General features: G+C 48.8%; 1 protein-coding gene across 6 annotated transcripts in view; it reads left to right on the top strand.

The window, feature by feature from the left end:
- The window catches only part of PARP6 (poly(ADP-ribose) polymerase family member 6), a 43984-nt gene extending 20239 nt beyond the window's left edge, over window positions 1–23745 (top strand). Inside the window, exons 9-24 of one of the 6 annotated variants that reach the window (XM_029066522.2) lie at window positions 1314–1463; window positions 3081–3231; window positions 3954–4007; window positions 5916–6011; window positions 6175–6267; window positions 7382–7507; window positions 8072–8137; window positions 8971–9038; window positions 11318–11366; window positions 12043–12152; window positions 14250–14321; window positions 15166–15236; window positions 20835–20914; window positions 22256–22319; window positions 22663–22747; window positions 23304–23745. In XM_029066522.2, the coding sequence (XP_028922355.1) occupies window positions 1314–1463; window positions 3081–3231; window positions 3954–4007; window positions 5916–6011; window positions 6175–6267; window positions 7382–7507; window positions 8072–8137; window positions 8971–9038; window positions 11318–11366; window positions 12043–12152; window positions 14250–14321; window positions 15166–15236; window positions 20835–20914; window positions 22256–22319; window positions 22663–22747; window positions 23304–23406 (1438 nt within the window). In that variant the 3' untranslated portion in view covers window positions 23407–23745. Of the gene's footprint in view, window positions 1–1313; window positions 1464–3080; window positions 3232–3953; window positions 4008–5915; window positions 6012–6174; window positions 6268–7381; window positions 7508–8071; window positions 8138–8970; window positions 9039–11317; window positions 11367–12039; window positions 12153–14249; window positions 14322–15165; window positions 15237–20834; window positions 20915–22153; window positions 22320–22662; window positions 22748–23303 lie in introns of those variants that run through there. The other 5 variants (XM_029066520.2, XM_029066521.2, XM_029066519.2 and 2 more) reach the window with 5 other exon arrangements.
- The last annotated feature ends 117 nt before the right edge of the window (window positions 23746–23862 follow it).

Raw genomic sequence — 23862 nt, 5'->3', positions numbered from 1 at the left:
AGAGAGAGAGGGCGGCCTTGATAAAGGTTGGCAGGGCTAATTGGTATATCGAAGGCCAACAGGCATCTGTGCATCTGACTCATTTTGGAAATAATAGTAACTTGAAATAATGTAAATGAGAAGCAGCACAGCCTATTGGAAAGAAACGGGCCTGGGAGTTGGAGGGCCTGGGTTCTAATCCTGACTCTGTTACTTGGCTACCATGTGACCTTGGGGAAGTCACGTCACTTCTCTGTGCTTCACTTACCTGAGCTGTAAAATGGGTATGAAAGCTGTGAGTCCCCTGCAGAATGTGACTGTTTATTGTTATGTTGTACTTTCTCAAGCTCTCAGTACGGTACCTGTTCAAAAAACAAGATTGAATGTGGGACATGGACTGTGTCCAACCTGATTAGCTTGTAGCTATCCCATTGCTTGGTATAGTGCCTGGCTCTTAGTAAGTGCTTAACACATACCATTAAAAAAGCAAACAAACACACAAGAAGCTTCTCGAGTCCATGAGAGAGTTGGCTAGGTTGGGTGATGTTGCCCGAGAAACTGAGTTTTTGAGGGAATCCAGAGTCCTCGGTAAAGATGGGGAAAGTAGGGCATGGGAGGAATATTGTGGGAGATGAGATAGACTTAACATGCTTTCCTGAAGGTTTTCTCTTTAGGCTAAAGTTTCGAGGAGGAGTTGGGGAGGGTGTGTGTGTGTGTGTGTCACTATTTCCTATAGTATCCCAGAGTTCCATCCTGTCAGGCAGAGCTTAGGTTGGAGAACAATTCTGAAGTGATCCAAGGATCCACCTTTTTTGTGTGTGTGTGTGGTGTGGGGGGGGTGTTTCAGGGTACCATTTCAACTCTGGACAATCAACTGAATCCAGGTGAGGTTACTTGTCACTGTGACAAACAGCTGCTTGACAGCCACTGAACAGTGAATGAATCAGTGAGTCTGAGCTGGCCAGTATCCGGCATAGGGGCTCTGTTAGCAGTGGCCACCTCAAGGAATTGGTGAGAAACAGGCTTTTCAGTGGTCTCAGGGTGGGGGGAAAGCGGAGCCAGTGGGTGGGGAGAGAAGGAAGATGACAGTGAATGTGGGAGGGTTCCAACTTCCCAGCCACTCCCAGCCTTCTGCTGTTTCCACCAGGATTTCTTGGACGGGTGATTTCTTTCTGGGATACTTGTCTGGGGAACTGTGCAAATATGAAGTCATCTCAGGACTCTGTTTGAATTCCCAATCCTGACTGCTAATGTGGGCATCTTGAACTGCTGCACCTCCTCCCCGACATCTCCCTAGTTGGCTTGGTGAAATTTTTTGTCCTCTCTTCCCCCAGGATTCTGGGGATGTTTACATCTCAACAATGGAAACATCTCAGCAACGATTTCCTGAAGACCCAGCAGGAGAAGCGGCACAGCTGGTTCAAGACAAGTGGCACTATCAAGAAGTTCCGGGCTGGCCTCAGCATCTTCTCCCCAATCCCCAAGTAAGTGAGATCTGGGGGCTGCCATGCTTTCCCTACTCACTCTGTGCTGGAGGAGGAGGAGGCGGAAGAGGGGATGTGGAGGAAGCATTTATTTTCTTAGGTGATCTTATTCCTTTCATGATCGGTCTGTTGAATTTTAATGGGTGGTTAAAACTATTTTAATTTAGAATTAGATAACAATGAAACTTCTACTACAACTAATAGTGATACTTAAGTGCTTCCTGTGTGCCAAGCACTGTGCCAAGAGCTGGGGTAGATATAAAACAGATAAAGACATTTCAGACTCACTCCCTGCCCTGCTTGGCGCTCCCAGTCTAACAGAGGAGAATGGGGCACCCCCATTTTACAGATGAGGAAACTGGCAGAGACAAGTTGAGTTTTACCTAAGGTTAACAAATAGTCAAGGGCAGAGCTGGAGTTAGAACCCTGGTCTTTGGACTTCCAGTTCTGTGCTCCTCCCACTATCAATCAGTCGTATTTGTTGAGTGCTTACCGTATGCAGAGCTCTGAACTAAGTGATTGGGAGAATACAATATAACAATATAACAGAGTTGGTGGACACAGTCCCTGCCCACAACAAGCGTACAGTTTAGATGATGATGAGGATGGTATTTGTTAAATGCTTACTATGTGCAAAGCACTGTTCTAAGCGCTGGGGGCATACAAGGTGATCAGGTTGTCCCACGTGGGGCTCACAGTCTTAATCCCCATGTTACAGATGAGGGAACTGTGGCCCAGAGAAGTAAATGACTTGCCCGAAGTCACACAGCAGACAAGTGGCGGAGCTGGGATTAGAACTCATGACCTCTGACTCCCAAGCCCATGCTCTTTCCACTGAGCCACACTGCTTCTCCGTTCATTTAGATCCATGCTACCTCTCAAATGGCAGCAGATCTGTTTAGCATTAGATAATGGCAGATCTTGGCGGTGCCTTTTCACTGAACTGGATGTAGTAGATAACATAGAAAACTAACTCTACCCAATTTTCTGTAACAGTGTTGCTTTTTTGGAAAAACCCGGTGTTAAAGAAAACTCATGGTATTGTACTAGTAGTTTCTGGCCCTGTAGGCATGCACACAAACCATTTCTTCTGACACTGTGTCAAGCCCTATTCAGATAGGCTTCTATTGTTGGACGACCGTTCCCTAATTGCTAACAGTGGTCTAGTCAAAACACGGAGTGAAAATACATGCTCTAACAGAACTGAATCTATTCTGTTTACATAGGCGCGGCCCCAAAAAAATTAATTTGAAATCTTTCATTATTGGGACATATATTTACATTGCTATTTGATCACATAATTACGTTGATTATTTTCTAATCCCTTTTTTAGTGACCAGAGCAATACAGTGTAAATCTGTTAAAATTTTGGATCTTGGGAACACATTAAAGTGCTTTAAATTATTACCAGTGGGAAACTAGACTTCATTTAGCACTCTTTCGCTTACAACTCTATTGGCCGTGGAGCCAATTGAGAACGGGAGATGGAGTGTAACGGCCCTATCAGCCGGTCTCTGGAACAGATGTGTTTTATTCTCCCTCTCCAAAAGTCCACAACTCCTCTCTCTGGCTCTGGGGCTCAGGCATGGCTCTTATTCTTCCCTCCCATCTCTCTAGGTCTCCCAGTTTCCCCGTCATCCAGGATTCCATGCTGAAGGGTAAACTGGGGGTGCCAGAGCTCCGAGTTAACCGGCTCATGAACCGTTCCATCTCCTGCACCATGAAGAACCCCAAGGTGGAGATGTTCGGCTATCCGCCCAGCACCCAGGCAGGTCTTCCCCGCTCTCGGCACCCACGGCGGTTACCCTGAATAAGCTCCTTAGTCACTAGGTTGAGTTTGGGGGGATTCCATGTCCAAACTTGGAAGGACCATCTCTTAGAATGGGACGGCCAGACTCCTTCAACTGTCTGAAGGGAAGCTGATGAATCTGGGCGTTGACCGAGAAAGGAAACCCCTTCTCTCACCTGTAGGGACGTGGGAGGCCATGGCAGGCATTTGAGCAGAGAGGGAGGATAGGAGCAAAGAAGATAGAAGACCAAGCGCTTTAACTCATCCAGGCCCTGGGCCTGGACTAGAATTCTGTTATCCAAAGGGGAATCTTATGGGATCAACCAGCCATTTAACAAGCATTCATTGGCTGCCCCCTGTGTTCATGGCACTGAGTTAAGTGCTTGGTTAAAAACTGTACATGTTAAGAACAGATGTGATGCCCCTCCTCTTGGGGCTTACAATGCAGTGGAGGCAAGATAAAATTCTAACCGTCGTAGGTATGTACATATAATTCATTACAAGAGGAGAGGGCAACAAGTGGTTGGTGGGTTGGACAATGGAAGAAATCAGTCCAGGAAAGCTCCATGGAAGAGGTGCTTTGCATAAAAAGAGGGGACAGGGCTTTGGAGGTGGTCGAGAAGGCACATGAGATTCATCCTGAGGCCCTGGGCCCCAGCAGCAGGGAGACCTCACGCATCTGGTTTTGGGACTTTCTGCAGGTCAGCGGTCATTGCAAGAACATCCCCACATTGGAGTATGGATTCCTTGTCCAGGTAAATCGAGTCACTGGCCCTTCCCCAGTTCCCCTCTCCAGATTCCATCCTTTGCTGTGTTTTTATTTTACATGGTATTTGTTAAGCAGGTACTGTACTAAGCCCTACAAGGTTGGATATAGTCCAAGTTCCACATGGGGCTGCCAATCTTAACCCCCATTTTACAGATGAGATTACCATGGCACAGAGGAGTTAAGTGACTTGTCCAAGATCACACAGTAGACAAGTGGCAAAGTCCTTTGACTCCCAGGACCAAACTCTTTCCACTAGGCCACACTGCTTCCCTGTTGTTTTCTGTTTCCCTTCCTTCACCCAACCAGGCATTCCTCTCCCCTCTTCCTTAGAGTAGCTGAAGCTTCCTCGCATGGCTCCTCACTCTACTCTGTAAACCCTTTGGGGGCAGGGATTGTGTCTTCCAACTCTATTGTCTCATACTCTCCCAAACACCTAGTACGATGCTCGGCACACAAGCACTCAGTAAACACCGTCGATGCTATAATAATAATAATGATAATTATGGCAGTTCTTAAGTGCGTACTGTGAGCTAACTGCTCGGGTGGGTTCAATAATCATAATCACTGCGGTCCTTGTTAAGCACCTGTGTGCCAAGCACTGGAGGCCATATAGGATAATCAGATCAGACACAGTCGCTGTCCTGCACTGTACTCACAGACTGGGAGGGAGAGCAGGAATTCAATTCCTATTTTACAGATGAGTAAATTGAGCCCCAGCGCGGTTATGTGACTTGCCCAAGGTCGCACACAGTTGGCCAGTGATGGAATTGGGGCTTGAAACTGGGTCTTGTGACTCCCAATCCCATGTTCTTTCTACTAGGCCATGCTGATAACTGTTATTGCCATTTATCCTATAGCATGGTAGCTGAGTTCTTGCAAACCTGCATGTTAATAAGTTTCAGAGGGAAACAAGGGCAAGGGGGAATATGGTTTGAAAACAGTTGAAATATTATTTGGCTTCTGTCACACCAGGTAAAATTTAAGAAGGTTATGGAAAGCTAAAAAGCTTTGATAGTTCTCTGACACTTATCTGATATTTGTAAGTAGTCGTTAAAAGCTCATGGAGAACCAGGGTGCACTGCTTAAAATTGGTGTCTAGTAAACAGTGAATTTTAAATGTTTGTACTTGATCCCCTTTGCAATATTAATAAAGGATTTATAGAAGGATGCCACGCAACTCTGCCATTTGCTTAAGAGAGCCCTTCTGACGTTGTCTTCTAATACTCAGTCATTTTCTGGTAACTGTGTTCCCCTATGCCATTGTTTTCTTTAACCAAATAATGAAATAAAAACCCAAGTTATAGAAGAAATAACTCTACCCTGAATTTGTATAGTTCTTGGACATCTAGTAACTCATTTTTGTCCTCCCTGTGAGCTAGGGAGGGGCAGGTATTATGCCTGTAGTAAAGAGGAAGAAATCAAGGCCGAGAGAGGTTAAGTAATTCTCCTGTGGTCTCACAGTAGGACAGTGGTAGAGCTGGGGCCTTTTACCCAAGTCTCCCTGCCTCTTGGGGCTCTTTTATGACCCTGGAGTGTGTATGCAGTGTGGCTCAGTGGAAAGAGCCTGGGCTTGGGAGTCAGAGGTCATGGGTTCAAATCCCGGCTCTGCCACTTGTCAACTGACTGTGAGCCCCACGTGGGACGACCTGATCGCCTTGTATCCTCTCCAGCACTTAGAACAGTGCTTTGAACATAGTAAGCGCTTAACAAATGCCATCATTATTATTATTATTATGCATGCCCATTGCCAAGGGTCCCATGGGAAAGTTATTTCCAGCTTAGCCGCCCCATGTTTTCATGGATGTAGCATGTGGAGACTTGAGTGTGGGAGTTCATGTGAATGGGTGAGTATGTGGGGGACTCTCCATGATTCCATTGTATCTCAACTGTACAGATCATGAAGTATGCGGAGCAGCGGATCCCGACCCTGAACGAATACTGCGTGGTGTGTGACGAGCAACATGTTTTCCAGAATGGATCCATGCTGAAGGTAGCAGCCCTCACCTTCTCCCCAGCCCGCCCCTCCATCTCCCCAGGTGGCAGCCCTGGGCATCGGGGTAGGGGAGAGATTCTCACTCGGGCACCCTGGGTAGCCTGTGAGATGGCACTTCCTGCCTATATCTCTTGACTTGTTTTCTTGTTCTCTCTTTCAGCCAGCTGTTTGCACTCGCGAGCTCTGCGTCTTCTCCTTCTATACACTGGGAGTGATGTCTGGAGCGGCGGAGGAGGTGGCCACAGGAGCAGAGGTACCCTGAACCGGAGTGGGGTGATAAGGACTAAAGAAAATCCAGGACAAGGGAAAACCGGGCTAAGGGGCTGGCTGTCCTGGAACTAGGTGGGAATATCCTACCTCTGAAGTCACAGAGAAGAAACATAGGTCTCCTCAGTGACAATCAACCAGTCAATCATGGCATCTTTTGGATGCAGAGCACTGTACGAAATGCCTGGGGGAGTTTACTGGAAGCGAAAGAAGCTTTCCCTGTCCCCAGGGGACTCCGAAATGGGGAAACATGCTGACATAAATGATTTTCAAAGGGCAGGAGCAGGAAGAACAGATATAACAAGTAGTAGCTTGAATGTGTCAGGATGAAATAGTTGAATAAATAATCAGATGTGTAACTGAATATCTATAATTGCTATAGATGCTAAGGGTGGCTTTGGGTTGGCGTTACTTGGGGTGCTGGACATTCGTTACGGGAAGGCTCCCAGAGAAGGGGGGATTTTAGGAGAGCTTTGAAGATGAGGAGAGTTGTGATCATGCGGATTTGAAGTGGGGAAGAAGTTTCAGATAGGGTGAGCAGCTTGAACAAGGTGTCAGAAGCGAGAGAGAGGGCTGGTGGTTAGAACAGGTCCAGGAGCAAGGACATTGGGGTTCTCCTTGTGCTGCCATTCAGCTGCCCCATCTGTGAAATGGAGTGTCAGTCCCTCTTGGGGTGGATGTCAGATCTTTCAAGGCAGGGGCTGTATTCCCTGTGGCCACTGAATACCATCCGGGATACTTTGGGGTTCTCCTTTAGCACTAGCTGCTGTAGGAGTGGATGAGGATGAAGAGGGATAGTGACTGAGGGAGCTATCAGCTGTTGGGGGCTGACTGAGGGTAGTGGAGGGACTTTCTTGTGTGTGTGGTTTTTTTTTGGAAACCACACAGCTAAAAGTCCATTTCAGTTGCATTTCAGGCCATCCAGCTGGCTGCCTGGGCCCCCCTGCAGGGCTACTGGCTCTATCTTAGGTACCTCTCCTAGGGAGACCTTTCCAGGTGGTCGCTCTGGGAACCTCTGCCCAATAATCAGGTGCTTCTTTCTGGGAGAACGTGCCTCTCTTCCCCGCTGCGCTACCCTTCACCTCTCACTCTCCTTGGAGGTGGTGGACTTGCTCGTGGCTATGTGCCGGGCTGCCCTGGAATCCCCAAGGAAGAGCATCATCTTTGAGCCTTATCCCTCCGTGGTGGACCCCAATGACCCTAAGACTCTCGCCTTCAACCCCAAGGTATTTATCAAGCTCTGTATGGGCAGGAAGTGGTGGGGTTTGGGGGGAAGGGCAAGCTGAGGGGGACATCTTTGACCTCTTGGAGACATGCTAGATCCTTGAGAACCCCACATTGCCCCAACAGCACAAGCTTACCCCATGGATGGAGGGGAGATGGTTAAGTGCTTGGCTCTTTCTTCAGTTCATCCCTTGTGGTATGAGAGAAAACCTTGGGAGTTTTCTGCAGCTCGAATGGGGCATCCTGAAGCATCAAGAAGCAGCGTGGCCTAGTGGAAAGAGCACGGGTTCGGGATCAGAGGTCGTGGGTTCTAATCCTGGCTCCGCCACTTGTCAGCTGTGTGACTTTGGGCAAGTCGTTTGACTTCTCTGTGTTACCTCATCTGTAAAATGGGGATTAAGACTGTGAGCCCCAGGTGGGATAACCTAGGGTAACTTTTATGTCCCCCAGTGCTTAGAACAGTACTTGGCACATAGTAAGCGCTTAACAAATTTTGTCATTATTATTATCCTGGGAATGGGCTGAGCCCTCCTCCCTGAGCCTTGCATCTCCTTTGTCTCTCACAGAAGAAGAACTACGAGCGTCTCCAGAAGGCCCTGGACAGCGTGATGTCTATCCGGGAAATGACCCAGGTATCTCACTTCCGAATAATCTTTGCGGGGAGGCAGCGGGCCCGAGGACATCCCTCCTCCTATCCCAGTGACTCTTGCTCTGCCCCCCGGGGACCAGCACCTTTCTTTTTTGAACCTTTCTCTCCTTCCAGTCGCAATTGCTTCTGACACCCAATCAGTCAAAGCATTTACTGAGCATTCATTCAGCCATTCATTCAGTCGTATTTATTGAACGTTTACTGGAAGCAGAGCACAGTACTAAGTACTTGGGACAGTACGGTAAAACAATAAATGGACACATTCCCTGCCCACAACGAGCTTAGAGTCTAGTTGGGGGGAGGTGCAGTCAGTCAATGAATTAATATTTATTGAGTGATTACTGTGTGCAGAGCACTGCATTAAGCGCTTGGGAGAGTATAATATAACAATATAACAGACACATTCCCTGCCCACAATGAGCTTACAGTTCAGAGCACTGTATTAAGCGCATGGGAGGATACCGTATGACGGAAGCAGAAGGTACAGTCTCTGCCCCATAAAGGTTTACAGTCTATTACAACGTGACCTCCTGAAACTAGTTCATTTTACATTTTCCCAGGTGCCCTCTTATCTCTCTCTTTTCAACTTTTCTTTGCCTATGTAATTCTGTATTCTGGAAAGAACACTGGGTGTCAATCCTGTTTTTGTCCTCTCTGATTTTCCATGGGGCTCCATTTGTCCAGAGCAGTTCCTTAAAACAATGCATCCTGACTTCTAGGACAGAACTAGGAGCTCCAGCCAGCCTCCAGCTGTCCCCTCATTTGCCTCACCAGTGCTCTGTGTAAATGGTTTGAATCTTCCTTCTTTCTGTGCAGGGTTCCTATCTGGAAATTAAGAAGCAGATGGACAAGCTGGATCCTCTAGCCCATCCCCTCTTGCAGTGGTAATCAATCAATTAATCATATTTATTGGATACTTACTGTGTGCCCTGGGAGAGTACAGTATAACAGAGTTGGTAGATTGTTCCCTGCCCACAATTAGCTTACAGTCTAGAGGGGGACACAGATACAGACACAGATATGTACATAAGTGCTCTGGGACTGAGGGAGGGGTGAATAAAGCTTTCAAATACAAGAACAAGTGTGATTCAGAAGGGAGTGGGAGAAGAGGAAATGAGGAAGACCTTAGTAGGGGAAGACCTCTTGGAGGAGATGTGCCTTCAGTAAGGCTTTGAAGGTGGGGAGAGTGATTGTCAGATATGAAGAAGGTGGACGTTTCAGGCTAGAGGCAGGACATGGGTGAGAAGTCAGTGGCGGAATAGAGGAGCTCGAGGTAGAGTGAGGAGGTTAGCATTAAAAGAGCCAATTGTGCAGGCTAGGTTATAGTAGGGAATGTGGGAAGCAAGATAGGGTGGGTCAAGCTGATTAAGTTCTTCAAAGCCTATGGTAAGGAGTTTCTGTTTGATGTAGAGGTGGATGGGCAACCACTGGAGGTTCTTGAGGAATGGCGGGACATGGATTGAACATTTTTGTAGAAAAATGATCTGGGCAGCAGAGTGAAGAATGTCCCGGAATGGGGAGAGACAGGAGACAGGGAGGTCAGCAAGGAGATTGATGCAGTAATCAAGGCAGGATAGTGCCTGGATTAAAGTGGGAACAGTTTGGATGGAGAGGAAAGGGCGGATTTTAGCGATGCTGTGAAAGTTGAACTGCCAGAATTAGTTGACAGATTGAATATGTGGATTGAGTGAGAGAGATGAGTCAAGGAGGTTACGTGCTTGTGAGACAGGGAGGATGGTGGTGCTGTCTCCAATGATGGAAAAGGTGGGGAGGACAGGGTTTGGTTAGGAAGATAGGAGTACATGTGCATGTTTGTACACGTTAAAATTGAGGTGTTGACGGGTCATCCAAGTACAGCTGTCATGAAGGCAGGAGGAAAAGTGAATGGTACCAACGTCGTGTTCATCCTTTCCTTTGGCACAGGCACTGAGGGGTCTGGATTTGTAGTAATCTAGGGAGCTGGTTCTGGACAGCCCTAAAGGGAACTAGGGTAACTTTTTTTTTTTTAGTTGGGTTTTTTGAAGCCTCCCCTAGGGACTTGGTGGGTGGGAGCAGAAGACATTAGTTCCAGGGCAGTTGGGCAGAGTAATGACTTTGAGGAAACTGAGGAAAGAGAGCCTCCGTTGGATAGTAGAGCATAAGGGGGAGTGCTGGGTAAACAGGGAAAAGCTTTCTGCGCTTACAGTGTGCAGAGCACTGTATTAAGCACTTAAGAGAATATACCCCCAAGGATATAGGCACTGGGCGTAAGGAAACTTGGGTTCTGTTCCCAATCTGCTACCGGTGGATTTAAGTGCTTAGTACAGTGCTCTGCACACAGTAAACATTCAATAAATACGATTAAATGGACTGATTTTAGGCAACTTACTTGGCTGTTTCTCTCTGTCATTCATTCATTCATTTGTATTTATTGAGCGCTTACTATGTGCAGAGCACTGTACTAAGCCCTTGGAATTTACAATTCGGCAACAGATAGAGACATTCCCTGTCCAGTGACGAGGTCACAGTCTAAACGGGGGAGACAGACAGCAAAGCAAAACAGAACAAAACTAAACAAGACAACATCATCAAAGCTAAATAGGATCAAGGAGATATACACCTCATTAACAAATAAATAGGGTAATGAATACTATATACAAATGAGCACAGTGCTGAGGGGAGGGGAAGGGGAAAGAGCAGGGGGTGGGAGGGAAGGGGAGGGGAGCTTAAGAGCTAGGAACAAAAAGGAGTTCAAAACAGGGATTTCAGATAGGGGAGATGTTTCCAACTCTCCTAGAAACAGGTATTGGTCAGAGCCCCGCTGTTTGCAGAAAATTCAGAAGTGAAATTAATGTGAGAGCACTTTGGGTAGAGAAGCACTATAGAAAATCAAGGTTACAGAGGTTGCAGAAGTAGGAAATGCCATTCACTAGCTTTTCCAAAAAAATAGGACTTTGGACCTATCCCACTATCCTCACTGGTGACCACCTATCCTGTGGTCTCTATCCCACTTCCCCTTAAGGCTCCAGATGGGGACTACAGGGCCAGACTGCAATGGATCAAAATATTTTCTGGCAGGGGCCAAAGAAGGTCCTTGACTATGGAGGACTGATTCCCTAGCTCCTTGCCTAGGCTAACCAGTCTGATGTAGGTGGTGACCCCAGTATTCTCCATTTCTTCCCAGGATAATCTCCAGTAACAGATCACACATCGTCAAGCTACCTCTCAGCAGGGTAAGTGACCTCTCCTCTGTAGGGTCCAGGTTGTGGTGAGGTGGGGAGCATTGAAGGGTCTTCTAGTCCTCTAATCTCTGGGAGGGGTCCCCATTCCCAACCCTTACTCCACACCAGCATAGGTGGGAAGATTGATCCAGCTTGCCCTGTGGGAAGCCAGGTGGGTGGGCAAGAGTGAAGGTCTTGTGACCTGCCCTGAGAATATCTCCATCCTCAACAGGCTGAGTATATACTATTCATAAGAGTTTAATTTTGTGCAGCCTGAAAGTAGAGAATAATAATAATATTGTTAAGCACTTAGTACATACTAGGCACTAAGTGCTGGGATAGATGCAAGATAGGTTGGAAAACACAGTCCCTGTCTCACTTGGGCCACACAGTTTGAGGAGGAAGAATAGATACTGAATTTCCATTTTACAGAGGAGGTAACTGAGGCACAGAGAAGGCAAGTGACTTGCCCAGGGTCACTTAGCAGGCAAGTGGCAGAGCTGGGATTAGAAACCAGGTCCTCTGACTCTCAAGCATATGCTCTTTCCACCAGATCACACGACACCTCAAGGTTCTGGTTCTGGTCCACCACCCTTCCCCATCCATGCCCTTGTTAGATCCCTTCCCTCCCCTGATCTCGCTTTCTGCTTCTCTGTCCTTTCTGCTCTTACGTTTCCCTTGGTAGCAGCTGAAATTTATGCACACCTCACACCAGTTCCTCCTGCTGAGTAGCCCTCCGGCTAAGGAAGCTCGGTTTCGCACGGCCAAGAAGCTTTATGGTAGCACCTTTGCTTTCCAGTGAGTCTGGGGTTGGGCTGGGGTGGGGACAGTTTCCCTTCGTGTGCCGAACAAGATCCCGAACCCCTTCTTGGTCCGTACAGGACACATTCTCCAGGGAAATAAACTTCAAACCCAGTGGAAATTAGCCTCCCCTGGGCAGGGAGCAATCTGGCTCCCTCCATTCATTCATTCTTTCAGTCATATTCATTGAGCTCTTACTGTGTGCAGAGCACTGTACTAAGTGCTTGGGTAAGTACAATACAACAATAAACAGTGACATTCCCAGCCCACAGTGAGCTTTCAATCTAGAGTTGGGGAGACAGACATCTATACAAATAAAATTACAGATATGTATAGTAAGTGCTGTGGGGCTGGGATGGGGGAAGAGCAAAGGGAGCAAGTCAGGGTGACGCAGAAGGGAGTGGGAGATAATGAAAAGTGGACTTAGTCTGGGAAGGCCTCCTGGAAAAGATGTGCCTTCAAAAAGGTTGAATGGCGGGGAGAGTAATTGTCAGATTTGAGGAGGGAGGGTGTTCCAGGCCAGAGGCAAGACGCGGGCTAGGGGTTGGCGGTGAGACGGGTGAGATCAAGGTACAGTGAGAAGCTTAGCGCTAGAGGAGTGAAATGTGCGAGCTGGGTGGTAAAAGGAGAGAGGTGAGGTGAGGTAGAAGAGGCCAAGGTGGTTGAGTGCTTTAAAGCCGATGGTGAGGAGATTTTGTTGGACGGGAGGTGGATGGGCAACCACTGGAGTTTTTTGAGGAGTGGAGTGACATGTCCTGAGTGTTTCTGTGGAAAAATGATCCGGGCATCAGAGGGAAGTATGGACTGGAGTGGGGAGAGACAGAAGGCTGGGAGGTCAGCAAGGAGGCTGATGCAGTAATTCATATGGGATAGGATGAGTGATTGTATTAACAAGGTAGCATTTTGGATGGAGAGGGAAGGGCGAATTTTAGCGATGCTGTGAAAGTGGGACCGACAGGATTTGGTGGTGGATTGAATATGTGGGTTGAATGAGAAAGAGGAGGCAAGGATAACGCCAAGGTTTGGGTTTGTGAGACAGGAAGGATGGTGTCATGGGGAGGACAGAGTTTGGGTGAGAAGATAAGGAGCTCCATCCAACTCAGCCCCAGCCTGAGGGCACAAAATGTTTAGAGAAATATAGTAAACAGTAATAATTGTGGTATCTGGTAAACACTTGCTATGTCTGGGCAAGTACTGTACTAGGTGCTGGGTAGATAGAAGATACATGATCCCACAATGGGGCTCACAGTCTAAGGGGGATGGAAAACAGGAATTGAATCCTCATTTTGCAGATGAGGGAACTCAGTCACAGAGAAGTGAAGTGACTTGCACGAGGTCACAACCGGCAGAGGTACATGGCCCAAGCTGGCATTAGAACCCAGGACCTCCGACTCCAGGCCGGTGCTCTTTCCGCTAGGCGGTGCAGCTTCCTAGTGAAGCCACGGCTGGCTGTCCTTGCTGTCTGTCTTCCGTTTCCAACAGGAAGAAAGAGAGGCAAGAAGGCCCGTGACCCTCCTGTGGTCCAGACAGCACAAGATTATGCAGATAGCAAAGGTTATTCATTGCAGTGACCTGAACGGGCAGCTGAGAATTCCAAGCCTAGCGCCTCCTGAGAAGATGGGATAGTGTTCAACTCGGATCATTCTGTGGTTCTCTCGGCTAGCCCCCAATGCAGGGGGGAATCTGCTAGAAAGGGTGATCAGTCATGCAAAACAGATGTATCACCATTTCCCTCTGAATTTCAGATTCCTTCTTCATTCACAGTCCACATTAAACTCCCGCTAATGCAGTGCTCCAGTTAAATCTTGCTTAGATTCTCCAAGGTGGGAGTGGGAGTGGGAGAGGGCGTGTGTGTGTGTGTGTGTGTGTGTGTGTGTGTGTGTGTGTTTATGTCTGGAGGGGGGAATGATGTGGTGAGCTTGTGTGCATACAGGATGAGTGGGATCATGGTGTGTGTGTGAGAAATATATATATACATATATTTTATATATAGAGAGAGAGAGAAGAGAGAGACAGACTGAGGGTGAATGGTTCTATAGTAACTGCTCCTCCAAGACTGACAGGAATATTATTCCCCTTGACCCTGTCTTGCAGCGGATCTCATATTGAGAACTGGCACTCCATTCTTCGCAACGGGCTGGTCAATGCATCCTACACCAACTGCAGGTAAGAGGACGTAGAGTCCTCTAATGAGGACATGACCGCAGTCCCAGGAGAGAAGGATTGGTGGGAGTGAACTTGCCAACCCTTCCGGGTCCCTGCGACTGGCCAGGAAGTCGTCAGCTATGGAACCCACCCAGATGTCTTGCTCCACGGTTTTAGAACTCCCCATCTCTCACAGCTTGCCCTGTATAGCCCAGACCATCTCCACCCAATCTGATTCCTCTAAACATATCAGTGCTGTGTCTTGGGTTTGTCTGAGGTTGCCTGGTTACGTCTTTGTGCAGAGCGTAAGGCCACGTCTTCTTCTCAGCAGCTCACAGTAAATTTGTGACAGGCTCTGGTGCTCACGATGTCTCCTCCCACCTCCCTTCCTCTCAGCTCTGCTCCCCATCTGCGTTCATAACAGGTGTCTCGGGGTCCGCGTTTCCTCGGATTTTGGCTCCGAATGAGCTGGAAATCTGCGAGTGAGGAGGGGGAGCGACACAGTGGGGCATCTTCCAGGAGGGAAAACAACTAAGCCTGCCGCCTCAGTGTAGTTCCAGTCCTGGAAACCCAGCTCCTGGCAGGCTGGCAGCCGGGCCAGCTGCCTAGCTCCTTTGGCCCAATAGGCTCCTGACCGGGGATTTCAGGGACGGTGGCGCTTGGGGCCTTGAGTCGCTCAGGGAAGGGGATGAATAGACAGCCCTGACAACTCTCCTTGCCCAACTCCCTTCTCCTGGCTCTGTGTAACCCGCATTGGGGTAGTAGGGGAACAGCCCGCCTGTGCCAGGCAGGTCTTGGCCTTGGTAGTCCCGGGGGCCTCCCGGCATCCCATGCTTGTGTTGCTCACGCTGGTGTTTCCTGCAAGCTGCATGGAAGCAGCCTATGGCAAAGGGATTTATCTGAGCCCCATCTCCAGTATTTCCTTTGGATACTCAGGTAAGAGGCACCGCACGGTTCTTGTCTCTGTTCATCGCATCTGCCGTCCCACATAGACACGTGGTTTGGTCCCTGCCCACCTGGCTCTTGGCAATCTTCTTGACCCCAGCCGGGAGTCCGACTCTCCATTTGCCTGAGGCTGAAAGGGGGAAGATTGGGGTCTCCATCCCCAGAGGTTAGGGGTTGGCCCTCAGTCAGGGCAGGAAGGCTGTTGGGAGTTGTCCTTGGCCAAGCTTTGCATCCCACCCACTGGCTGCCTTCAAATTTGAGGACTCTCCTTCAGCCGACCTCCAAACAGACCCAGGCCCTGCAAACCTTCAAGCAGTGGTATTTATTAAGTGCTTTCTGTGTGTAGCACAGAGTACTAAGTGCTTGGGAAAGTACACTCTAATAGAATGGGAGCCGAACCCTGCCTGCAAGGAGCATGCGCTGTCCCGTCTCACTGAGCAGAACCAACTGGGTGAGACTCCAGCTGCCAAAAATGACTGCAGAGAGTTGTCTGGTTCCCTGCTTTTGATAACTTGTTCCGTCTCTAATTTCCAAATGTCCCCAGGGTTGATATCACCCCTCACACCAAGGCTCATCTTCCCATCGGTTGGGTAGGATTTCTAGAGGTGCTTCCCGGGTAGGTTCCTGAGCCCCCGTCATTTGGGATGGCAAGAGTGTGGGCAGGCTTTGGCTGGTTCCGGTGTTTACTAAAACATTTTTCTCATGCTTTCATCCTCAGAGGCACTCAAGTTTGTTGAGGTAGCATGACCCCTGCCAACTGTGGCTTTCTAAGTGTATCCTCAGCCACCTGGAAGAACCCCTAACCTCCCAACTTGCACATCACCTTCATTCTGAAAAGATCGGTCTCTCTCCGTCTCTCTTTAGTGACCTCTCTCCATCACCCCCTGGAGAGCACGTCCCAGCTCTTCTTCTTCCATTGCTTCTTTCCTCTTTCACCATGAGCACTGTGAGAAGGGGAGAACACACTGAGGATGGAGCTTCTGATGAACTGGGCATAAGCTGTTGGAGTTGAAGGAAAGCGATTACTTCTGGGGATGCATTGATGCTCCTGGCTCATGTTGCTTCTCCTAACTCTTCAGAGTTAATAAATCAGTTGTATTTACTGAGTGCTTACTGTGTGCAGAGCACTGTACTAAATATTTCGGAGAGTACAATATGCAGCGTTATCCATTTTCTTTTTAACCATTTTTAGTGTTGTGATATCTGCTTGGAAACAGACCGTATGGGAGTCCTATCGGGCGTCTCACTGTCTGAGACAGTATCAGCGGAAGAGGGACGAAATTACATAGTTGTATAAAGGGGACATTCTGGACTTGCTAGATCCTCTTCCTCCCACACTATCCATGACTCTTTCTGGGGGGGATGGTTTTCACTATGAGAATCACGTAGGCATTCTTGCCAGCGATATGGAAGGCGAGCAGTGGTGAGGCAAGGCAGCAGGTGGTGCTATGGGCTTCCTTCTGGTTGGCTCCATGTAGTTGTGATGGACAGCTGATCTCCTGCTCTGCTGGGGGACCGTGCCTTCCTTCCCTTCGCCCCACCTGGACTCTGAGAACAGGTGAGAATGTGGAAAAATTAATTATACTCTCATTCAGACGTGCTGACATTGGGGTTCTGCATTGGGACAGAGATGGAGTGAACAATTCGTCGCATCTTCCAAGTTCAATCATCCAGGTGTTAGAAAGCCGTGGCCTAAATGGAGTTTCCTCCTGAAAAACCAAGTTGGGAATAAACCAGCACCTTGGGTAACCACGTTGAGAATCCCGAAAGCGACTTTCCTGGCTAGAACTGGGCTCGGAAGACACGTAACCAGGTTTGCTTCCGAGGGACAAACCAGATCGTTTGCCACTGTGGAAAGGGGGCCTGGGTTCCTCGGCTGGCACAGTGGGCTATGTTTTGGCCTTGGGCATTGTAAGTGGCTGCCAAGTTCATGCCCATGAGTGATTAGTAAGAGACAGTCTAGTTTTGGAGTTTGTCCCGGAGATGTTGAACAGAGCAGGTGCAATTTAGCTCCCCGCTGGTTATCCCTGGCTCCTGGGTGGCATTGTACTGTAACTGGTGATGCAGTTGTTAAGCCTTCATACCAGTTTGAGGAGATCTCTTTTGTACCCAGGTATGGGAGAAAATGTCGATAGCAACCAGCAGGAGGGAGGGGGAGTTGACACCCCAGGTTTCCAGTGATGGCTGAGAGCCAAACGTGAAGCCGTAAGCAATTTGTGGGCATAGGTTGTGCTTCCAACTCTATTGTGTTGTCCTTTCTCAAGAGTTTAGGGTAGTGCTCTGTACACAGAAAGCACTCAGTAAGTATCATTGATCGACTGATAAGGGCCCATTAGTTTTCCCTAGGAAGGGCATTCAAAGCCTGAAGCCACTTTGCTCGGCAGGTAGTGCTCCATTCTAGTAGGAACAGAAGCATGAAGCAGCACCTCATGAACTAAGCACTGCTTAGGGTGGGCTGAGGATGGAGACTGACAAGGGATCACCAAGGATCCTTGGATTTGCCAAGGGAGCGAAGCTAGATTTGGGCAGAGCTGACTCAGATTCATATTAACCCAAGAGGAGTCAGAGGCTAACGGACCAGGAATCTTGGAAGTTAGAGGGAAAGGGGGAGATTCAAGGCCAAGGGCGGGGTCCTGTGAGCTTGTTGTAGGTAGGGAATGTGTCTGCTTATTGTACTCCCAAGTGCTTAGTACAGTGCTCTGCACTCAGTAAGTGCTCAATAAATACCATTGAATGAAAGACTGAATAGTCCAAGCACCGTGAAGCAGCTTTGGAAAAAGAGACATTCATCAAAGTCGGAGTCTCTGTTCAGGTTGAAATGGTTCTGAAGTTCAATGAATACTACTAATTGATTGATGAAATGATTTGCTCTTGTTTTTGGTTTTTTTTGAGAGAATACAGGAGCAGGGATGAAGGGCCTTGTACTTCTTTGCTTCCATTTATTCAGTCTTTCGAGGGGGTGGATTAGAAGGCAGTTACAGGTGTTGCAGTTACTTTTCCTGAAATCTCCACTCATCCATAATGGGAATGATCTCTGAGTTATCAGCAACACCATCCTCCCTGTCTCACAAGCCTGTAACCTTGGCGTTATCCTCAGTTCATCTCTCTCACCAACCCACATATTCAATCTGTCACCAAGTCCTGTCAGTTCAACCTTCTCATCGTTGCTAAAATCCACCCTTTCCTCTTTATCCAAACTTCTACCATGTTAATCCAACCACTTATCCTATCCCGCCTCGATTGCTGCACCAGCCTCCTTGCTGACCTCCCAGCCTCCACTCTCTCCCCTCTCCAGTCCATACTTCATTCTGCTGCCCGGATCAATTTTCTACAACAACGTTCAGTCCATGTGTCCTCAAGAACCTCCAGTGGTTGCCCATCCACCTCTGCATCGAACTGAATGTCCCTCCCATTGGCTTTAAAGCACTCGATAATAATAACTATTATTATTATGGTATTTGTGAAGCGTTTACTCTGTGCCAGGCACTGTACGAAGCTCTGGGGTGGTTACAGGCAAATCAGATCGGACTCTGAGTCCAAATGGGGCTCAGAATCTTAATTCCCAACTGAGGCTCAGAGAAGTTAAGTGAATGGCCCAAGACCATACAGCAGGCAAGTGGTGGAACCAGGATAAGAACCCATGACCTTCTGACTCTCAGGCCCATGCTCTATCCACTCCACCTTGCTGCTTCCCAGTCAGCTTGTCCCCTCCTATCTTATCTTGCTGTTGTCCCACTACAACCCAACCCACTCACTCTGCTCCTCTAATGCCAACCTATCCACTGTACCTCAATCTTGTCTATCACTCCGCTGACTTCTCACCCACATCCTGCCACTGTTCCGAACGTCCACCCTCTTCATATCTGAGAGGTGATGACTCTCCCCACCTTCAAAGCCTTATTGAAGACATATCTCCTCCAGGAAGCCTTCCCTGACGAAGTCCTCATTTCCTCTTTTCCCACTCCCCTTTACATTACCCTTGAACTTAGATTTGCACCCTTTATTTACCCCTCCCTCAGCCCCATAGCACTTATGTACATATCCAATGTCTGTCTCCCCTCTAGACTGTATGTTCTTTATGAGCAGGGAAAACATCTACCAACTCTGTTACATTGTATTCTCCCAAGGCCTTAGTACAGAGCTCTGCGCATAGTAAGCACTCAATAAATACCATTAAGTGATCGATTGATAGTCAAGGTGGGAGAAAGAAATCTAGAAGTATCAGACATGACCCTTGCCCCCCACTTTATTGTCTGACATAATACTGAGTCAGATAGAAATCAACAGAGAGGCAGCTTTCTACCGATACCTGTTCACTGTGTGTAAAAATACAGCAGGCACATTCAAATACCTTTGACATCCAAGCATGCATTTGGGAATTGCGTGGCTCAGTGGAAAGAGCCCGGGCTTCGGAGTCAGAGGTCATGGGTTCGACTCGCCCGGGTCTGCCACTTGTCAGCTGTGACTGTGGGCAAGTCACTTCACTTCTCTGGGCCTCAGTTACCTCATCTGTAAAATGGGGATTAACTGTGAGCCTCACGTGGGACAACCTGATTACCCTGTATCTACCCCAGCGCTTAGAACAGTGCTCTGCCTGTAGTAAGCGCTTAACAAGTACCAACATTATTATTATTATTAGAGGACCCATGTTGTAGTCCGAGTTCTGCCACTGGCCTGCTTTGTGAACTTAGACAAGTCACTAACCCTTGCCTCAGTTTTCTCATCTGTAAAATGGGGATGATGATAGCTGCGTTTTCCTATCTTGCAGGGATGTTGTGAGGAGAAAAATGATACCCAGTGTAAATTCAAAGTATTGTTATCATTAGATACAAAGGGATGTGTCCTTTTGGAAGGTGAGAGGAGAGCTCCGGGGCCCAGTGGATAGAGCTTGGGCCTGGAAGTCAGAGGACCTGGATTCTAATCCTGACTTTGCCACATGTCTACTGTGTAACCTTGGGCAAATCACTTTACATCTCTGTGCTTCAGTTATCTCATGTGAAAATGGGAATTAAGACTGTGAACCCCATGTGGGATGTGGACTGTGTCCAACCTGATTAGCGTGTATCTACCCCAGCGCTTAGTCGGTGCCTGTCCTATAGTAAATTCTTAACTAATTTCATTTAAGAGAAAGGGAGAGGGAGGGAGAGAGAGAGAAGTAGCATGTGCAGTTAGCATCTGATCAGGGGAGGAAGAAAGTCCCACCTTTTAATTAGGTTGGAAAGCCTTTAGGAAGGAGGCTGGATTTTACTCTAAAATTCCTCCTCTTCAGACTGGCCCCCATCTCCTGCTTACTTCCCTCTCTCCATCCTCCCCTTCCACCCGTTTTCACCATCCCAAATTGTATTCTGGAGGGAAGGGGACCCTCCGGGTGTTGTTGGTCTTTGTCCGAGCTCCCAGTGGATGAGGCTGCACGAGTGTTTTCCTCTGCTCCTGGTGTTGGGTGAATGCTTCTACTCCATTCCTGTGCTGCTTTCTCTCCCTTCCCCTACATTTCACTCACTGCAGCAGCAGCCTGGCGGCCCCCGTGACTTCCTGCCCCACCTGCTCAGGGCTGTGGTTTTATCTTGTGCTTTGTGCTTTCTGTGGCAGGCATGGGGAAAGGTCAGCACAGAATGCCCTCCAAGGATGAGTTGGTCCAGAGATACAACCGAATGAACACCATCCCACAGGTAACTTGGGCAGGTCACGGGGCAGACCTTTTCCACTTCCAAAAAGCCAATCACCTGGGGATGGGGGGATGGGGACGTGGTGGGTACTCAGGTGCTTTATTGCTTTCCTCTGGGTCAGGGTAAAGGTTAGAAATGTCAGAGGTGGGGAATTCATGTTAATCTAGGGGTCCCTGATGGATTTGTATGATATTCTTGGAGAGTTTAAAGAGAAGATACATGTAGTTAAAATCCAAGCCAAAGAGATACTGTGTAGGCATGCAGGGGCACATATGTACACATATACACACTTTTCTTTCCTAGCGCATGTTTTCAGTATGTGTTTTGGAAAGACCACTATTAGGGAATTAGAGAATGTTCTTCCCACAATCCATGTCTGATTGGACACAACACCATATGGTGTTGAAGGAAATGATTTTACACCTGGAGTAAGCTCATTATAGGCAAGGAACATTAGGGAGAAGGAATTATGCTAATTATGTTGTATCGTACTCTCCCAAGGGCTTAGTATTCTTTCATTCAATGGTATTTATTGAGCACTTACTGTGGGCAGAGCACTGTACTAAGCACTTGGGTGAGTACGATACAATGATAGACACAATCCCTGCTCACAAAGAGCTTACAGTCTAGAGGTGGGGAGACAGATAGCAATATAAAAAAAAAATAAACTACAGATATGTACATAAGTGTTGTGGGTCTGGGAGCGGGGAAGAACACAAGGAGCAAATCAAGGCATATTTATATTGCACTTAGAAAAAGAACAACATGTGCACATAGTCATTTAATTACATAGATAATTGATGCATGAGTCTGTAGAAACAATACTTAAATCGAAGTTAGTCACAGCAAGGTTGTAGGCTGCAGATGAAAAGGGAGCGAGAGGCAGTCGTTTGAACTAGAAAGCTTCGGAGAGGAGATGACTGTGCATCTCTGGATGGCTCTAGGAGTTCAGGGCTGAGAGAGGTAAGACCCGGGACTGGTCTTAAGAAGAATATAGATGAGGTACATTGGCATGGCTAGGAGGCAGAGCTGGGACTTCAAGCAGGACGCCAAACTGAACCCCGTTAGGGTCCGAAATCCCGCTGTGAGCTGCAGCACTAGATTGGAAACTCCCGGAGGGCAGAGCCTGTGTCCTGTAGTGGGTGACAAATGGCTAGATGACGAGAAGGTTGGTGGTGGTGGTGGTGGTGATGATGGTGATGATGATGAGGTTGAAGATGCTATCTGGTCTGTCCCTTTCAGCCCGGCAGCCTTCATTCTCGGTCCTCAGGGCAAGGACAGCCAGAGAGAGCGTGGGGAGCTGCTCTTGACTCAGACTTCGCTGTGCTCTTGAATCTCTTACAGACCCGATCCATCCAATCGCGGTTTTTGCAGAGTCGGAATCTGAACTGTATAGCACTCTGTGAAGGTAGGAGGGGGAGGGGATGGGCAGCCCTTCTGCTTTTGTTCTCTTTCCTCCTATTATGGGAAGAGTTCCTACTTCAGGTGGGATTGGGCCAAGCTGAAGGAGATGAGCAGGTCTCTCCCCCAAAGGCTTCAGACTTTATTTCTTTCCCTCTGAGCCGAGGGGCACTAAGCTACTCTCCCAAGGGTTGGAAAGCTCAGGGGGAATGTGTTGGCCTGACCAGATTAGCCCTCGCACCCTGTCTCCTCTGGAGCTCAGTGGGGTTCCAAGCTACCGTGACCTGGGTTCCTGATGCTTCTGAAATGTCTCCGGGGCTCTGACGATGACTGTCCCTCTGCTTCCTCAGTGATCACCTCTAAGGACCTCCAGAAGCACGGGAACATTTGGGTGTGCCCGGTGTCGGACCACGTCTGCACCCGCTTTTTCTTTGTGTGAGTTCTGGGGCCGGGGGAGGGCAGAGGATACTTTGGGGTGCCGGGGCCTCCTGGCTCAGTGCAGACTTGGGTCACAGGGGAAGTGGGGAGTCGGGGACTGGGCCCTTTCCCACAAGGCTCCTGTTTGTTGGGGCTGCCGACGGGAAGAACTTCTTTCTTGGTGGGAGGCCGGAGGACCGAGGTGGAGCGTAGCCCCCAATTTCCCACCCATTGCCCGAGTGTCCTTAGACAAGCCACTTACCCGCTCTGGGCCTCAGTTTCTCCAGCTGTAAAATGGAGGTCATACTGATTCCCTCCCCCAACCCACCCAGTCGCACAGAGATGAGACAACGGATGTGAAAGAGCTTTGGAAAAATCGGGCGTGCTCTTTCTTCCCCGAGCCAGGCTGAACCGACATTCCCCTCCGTAGGCTGGGAGAGCCCAGAGGTGCAGCCAGGTGTGATGGGGAGGGAGGGAAGCTGGGGAAATCATCTCCCCAGCATCAAGGGTCTCCCAATTCTGGGCCCTTCGGGAATCTTCCTCCCAACTCCAGCCACTCTCCCATCCCTTGCAGGTATGAAGATGGCCAAGTGGGAGATGCCAACATCAATACTCAGGACCCCAAAATCCAGAAGGAAATCATGCGTGTGATCGGAACTCAGGTTTACACAAACTGAGGGGGCACCTGGCCCCTCCCATTCCCATCTCCCCGGGCCCGGAGCCCCACTCGTGCCCTCCCCGCCGGGGCCAGAGGGAGCTGCCCAGGGAGGGCCGGGCCGAGGAGCCCCGGGAGAAGCCGCCTGGGCGAGGGACCAAGGGGTGAGGGTTCGGGAGAAGGTGGGGGAGAACACCGGCCCCCGTGGCAAAAGGGGAGTGGCTCCGGGGCCCGCTTCCAAAGCTGGGTGGCCCGGGCTGCCTTTTCTCATCTGGATGGCTCAGCCCCGGCTCGGATTTTTCACGTGACTCCGTCCTGTTTGTAAATAAACCAATAAAATGGAAGGTGCTGCGGACTGGGAGGGCGTGAGGCCCTTTCACTTTCCGGCCTGCTCCCCTCTCTTCCCCCAACTGCGCTCCCTAACCTCGTCCCCTTCCCCAGCACCGACGACGAAGCGATTCTCTCCCCGCACCATCCG

This window comes from Ornithorhynchus anatinus, chromosome 5 (genome assembly GCF_004115215.2).
Source record: "Ornithorhynchus anatinus isolate Pmale09 chromosome 5, mOrnAna1.pri.v4, whole genome shotgun sequence".
Taxonomy (NCBI): Eukaryota; Metazoa; Chordata; class Mammalia; order Monotremata; family Ornithorhynchidae; genus Ornithorhynchus; species Ornithorhynchus anatinus.
The sequence above is the reverse complement of the archived record's forward strand: the minus strand, read 5'-3'. Positions and strand labels throughout refer to the sequence as shown.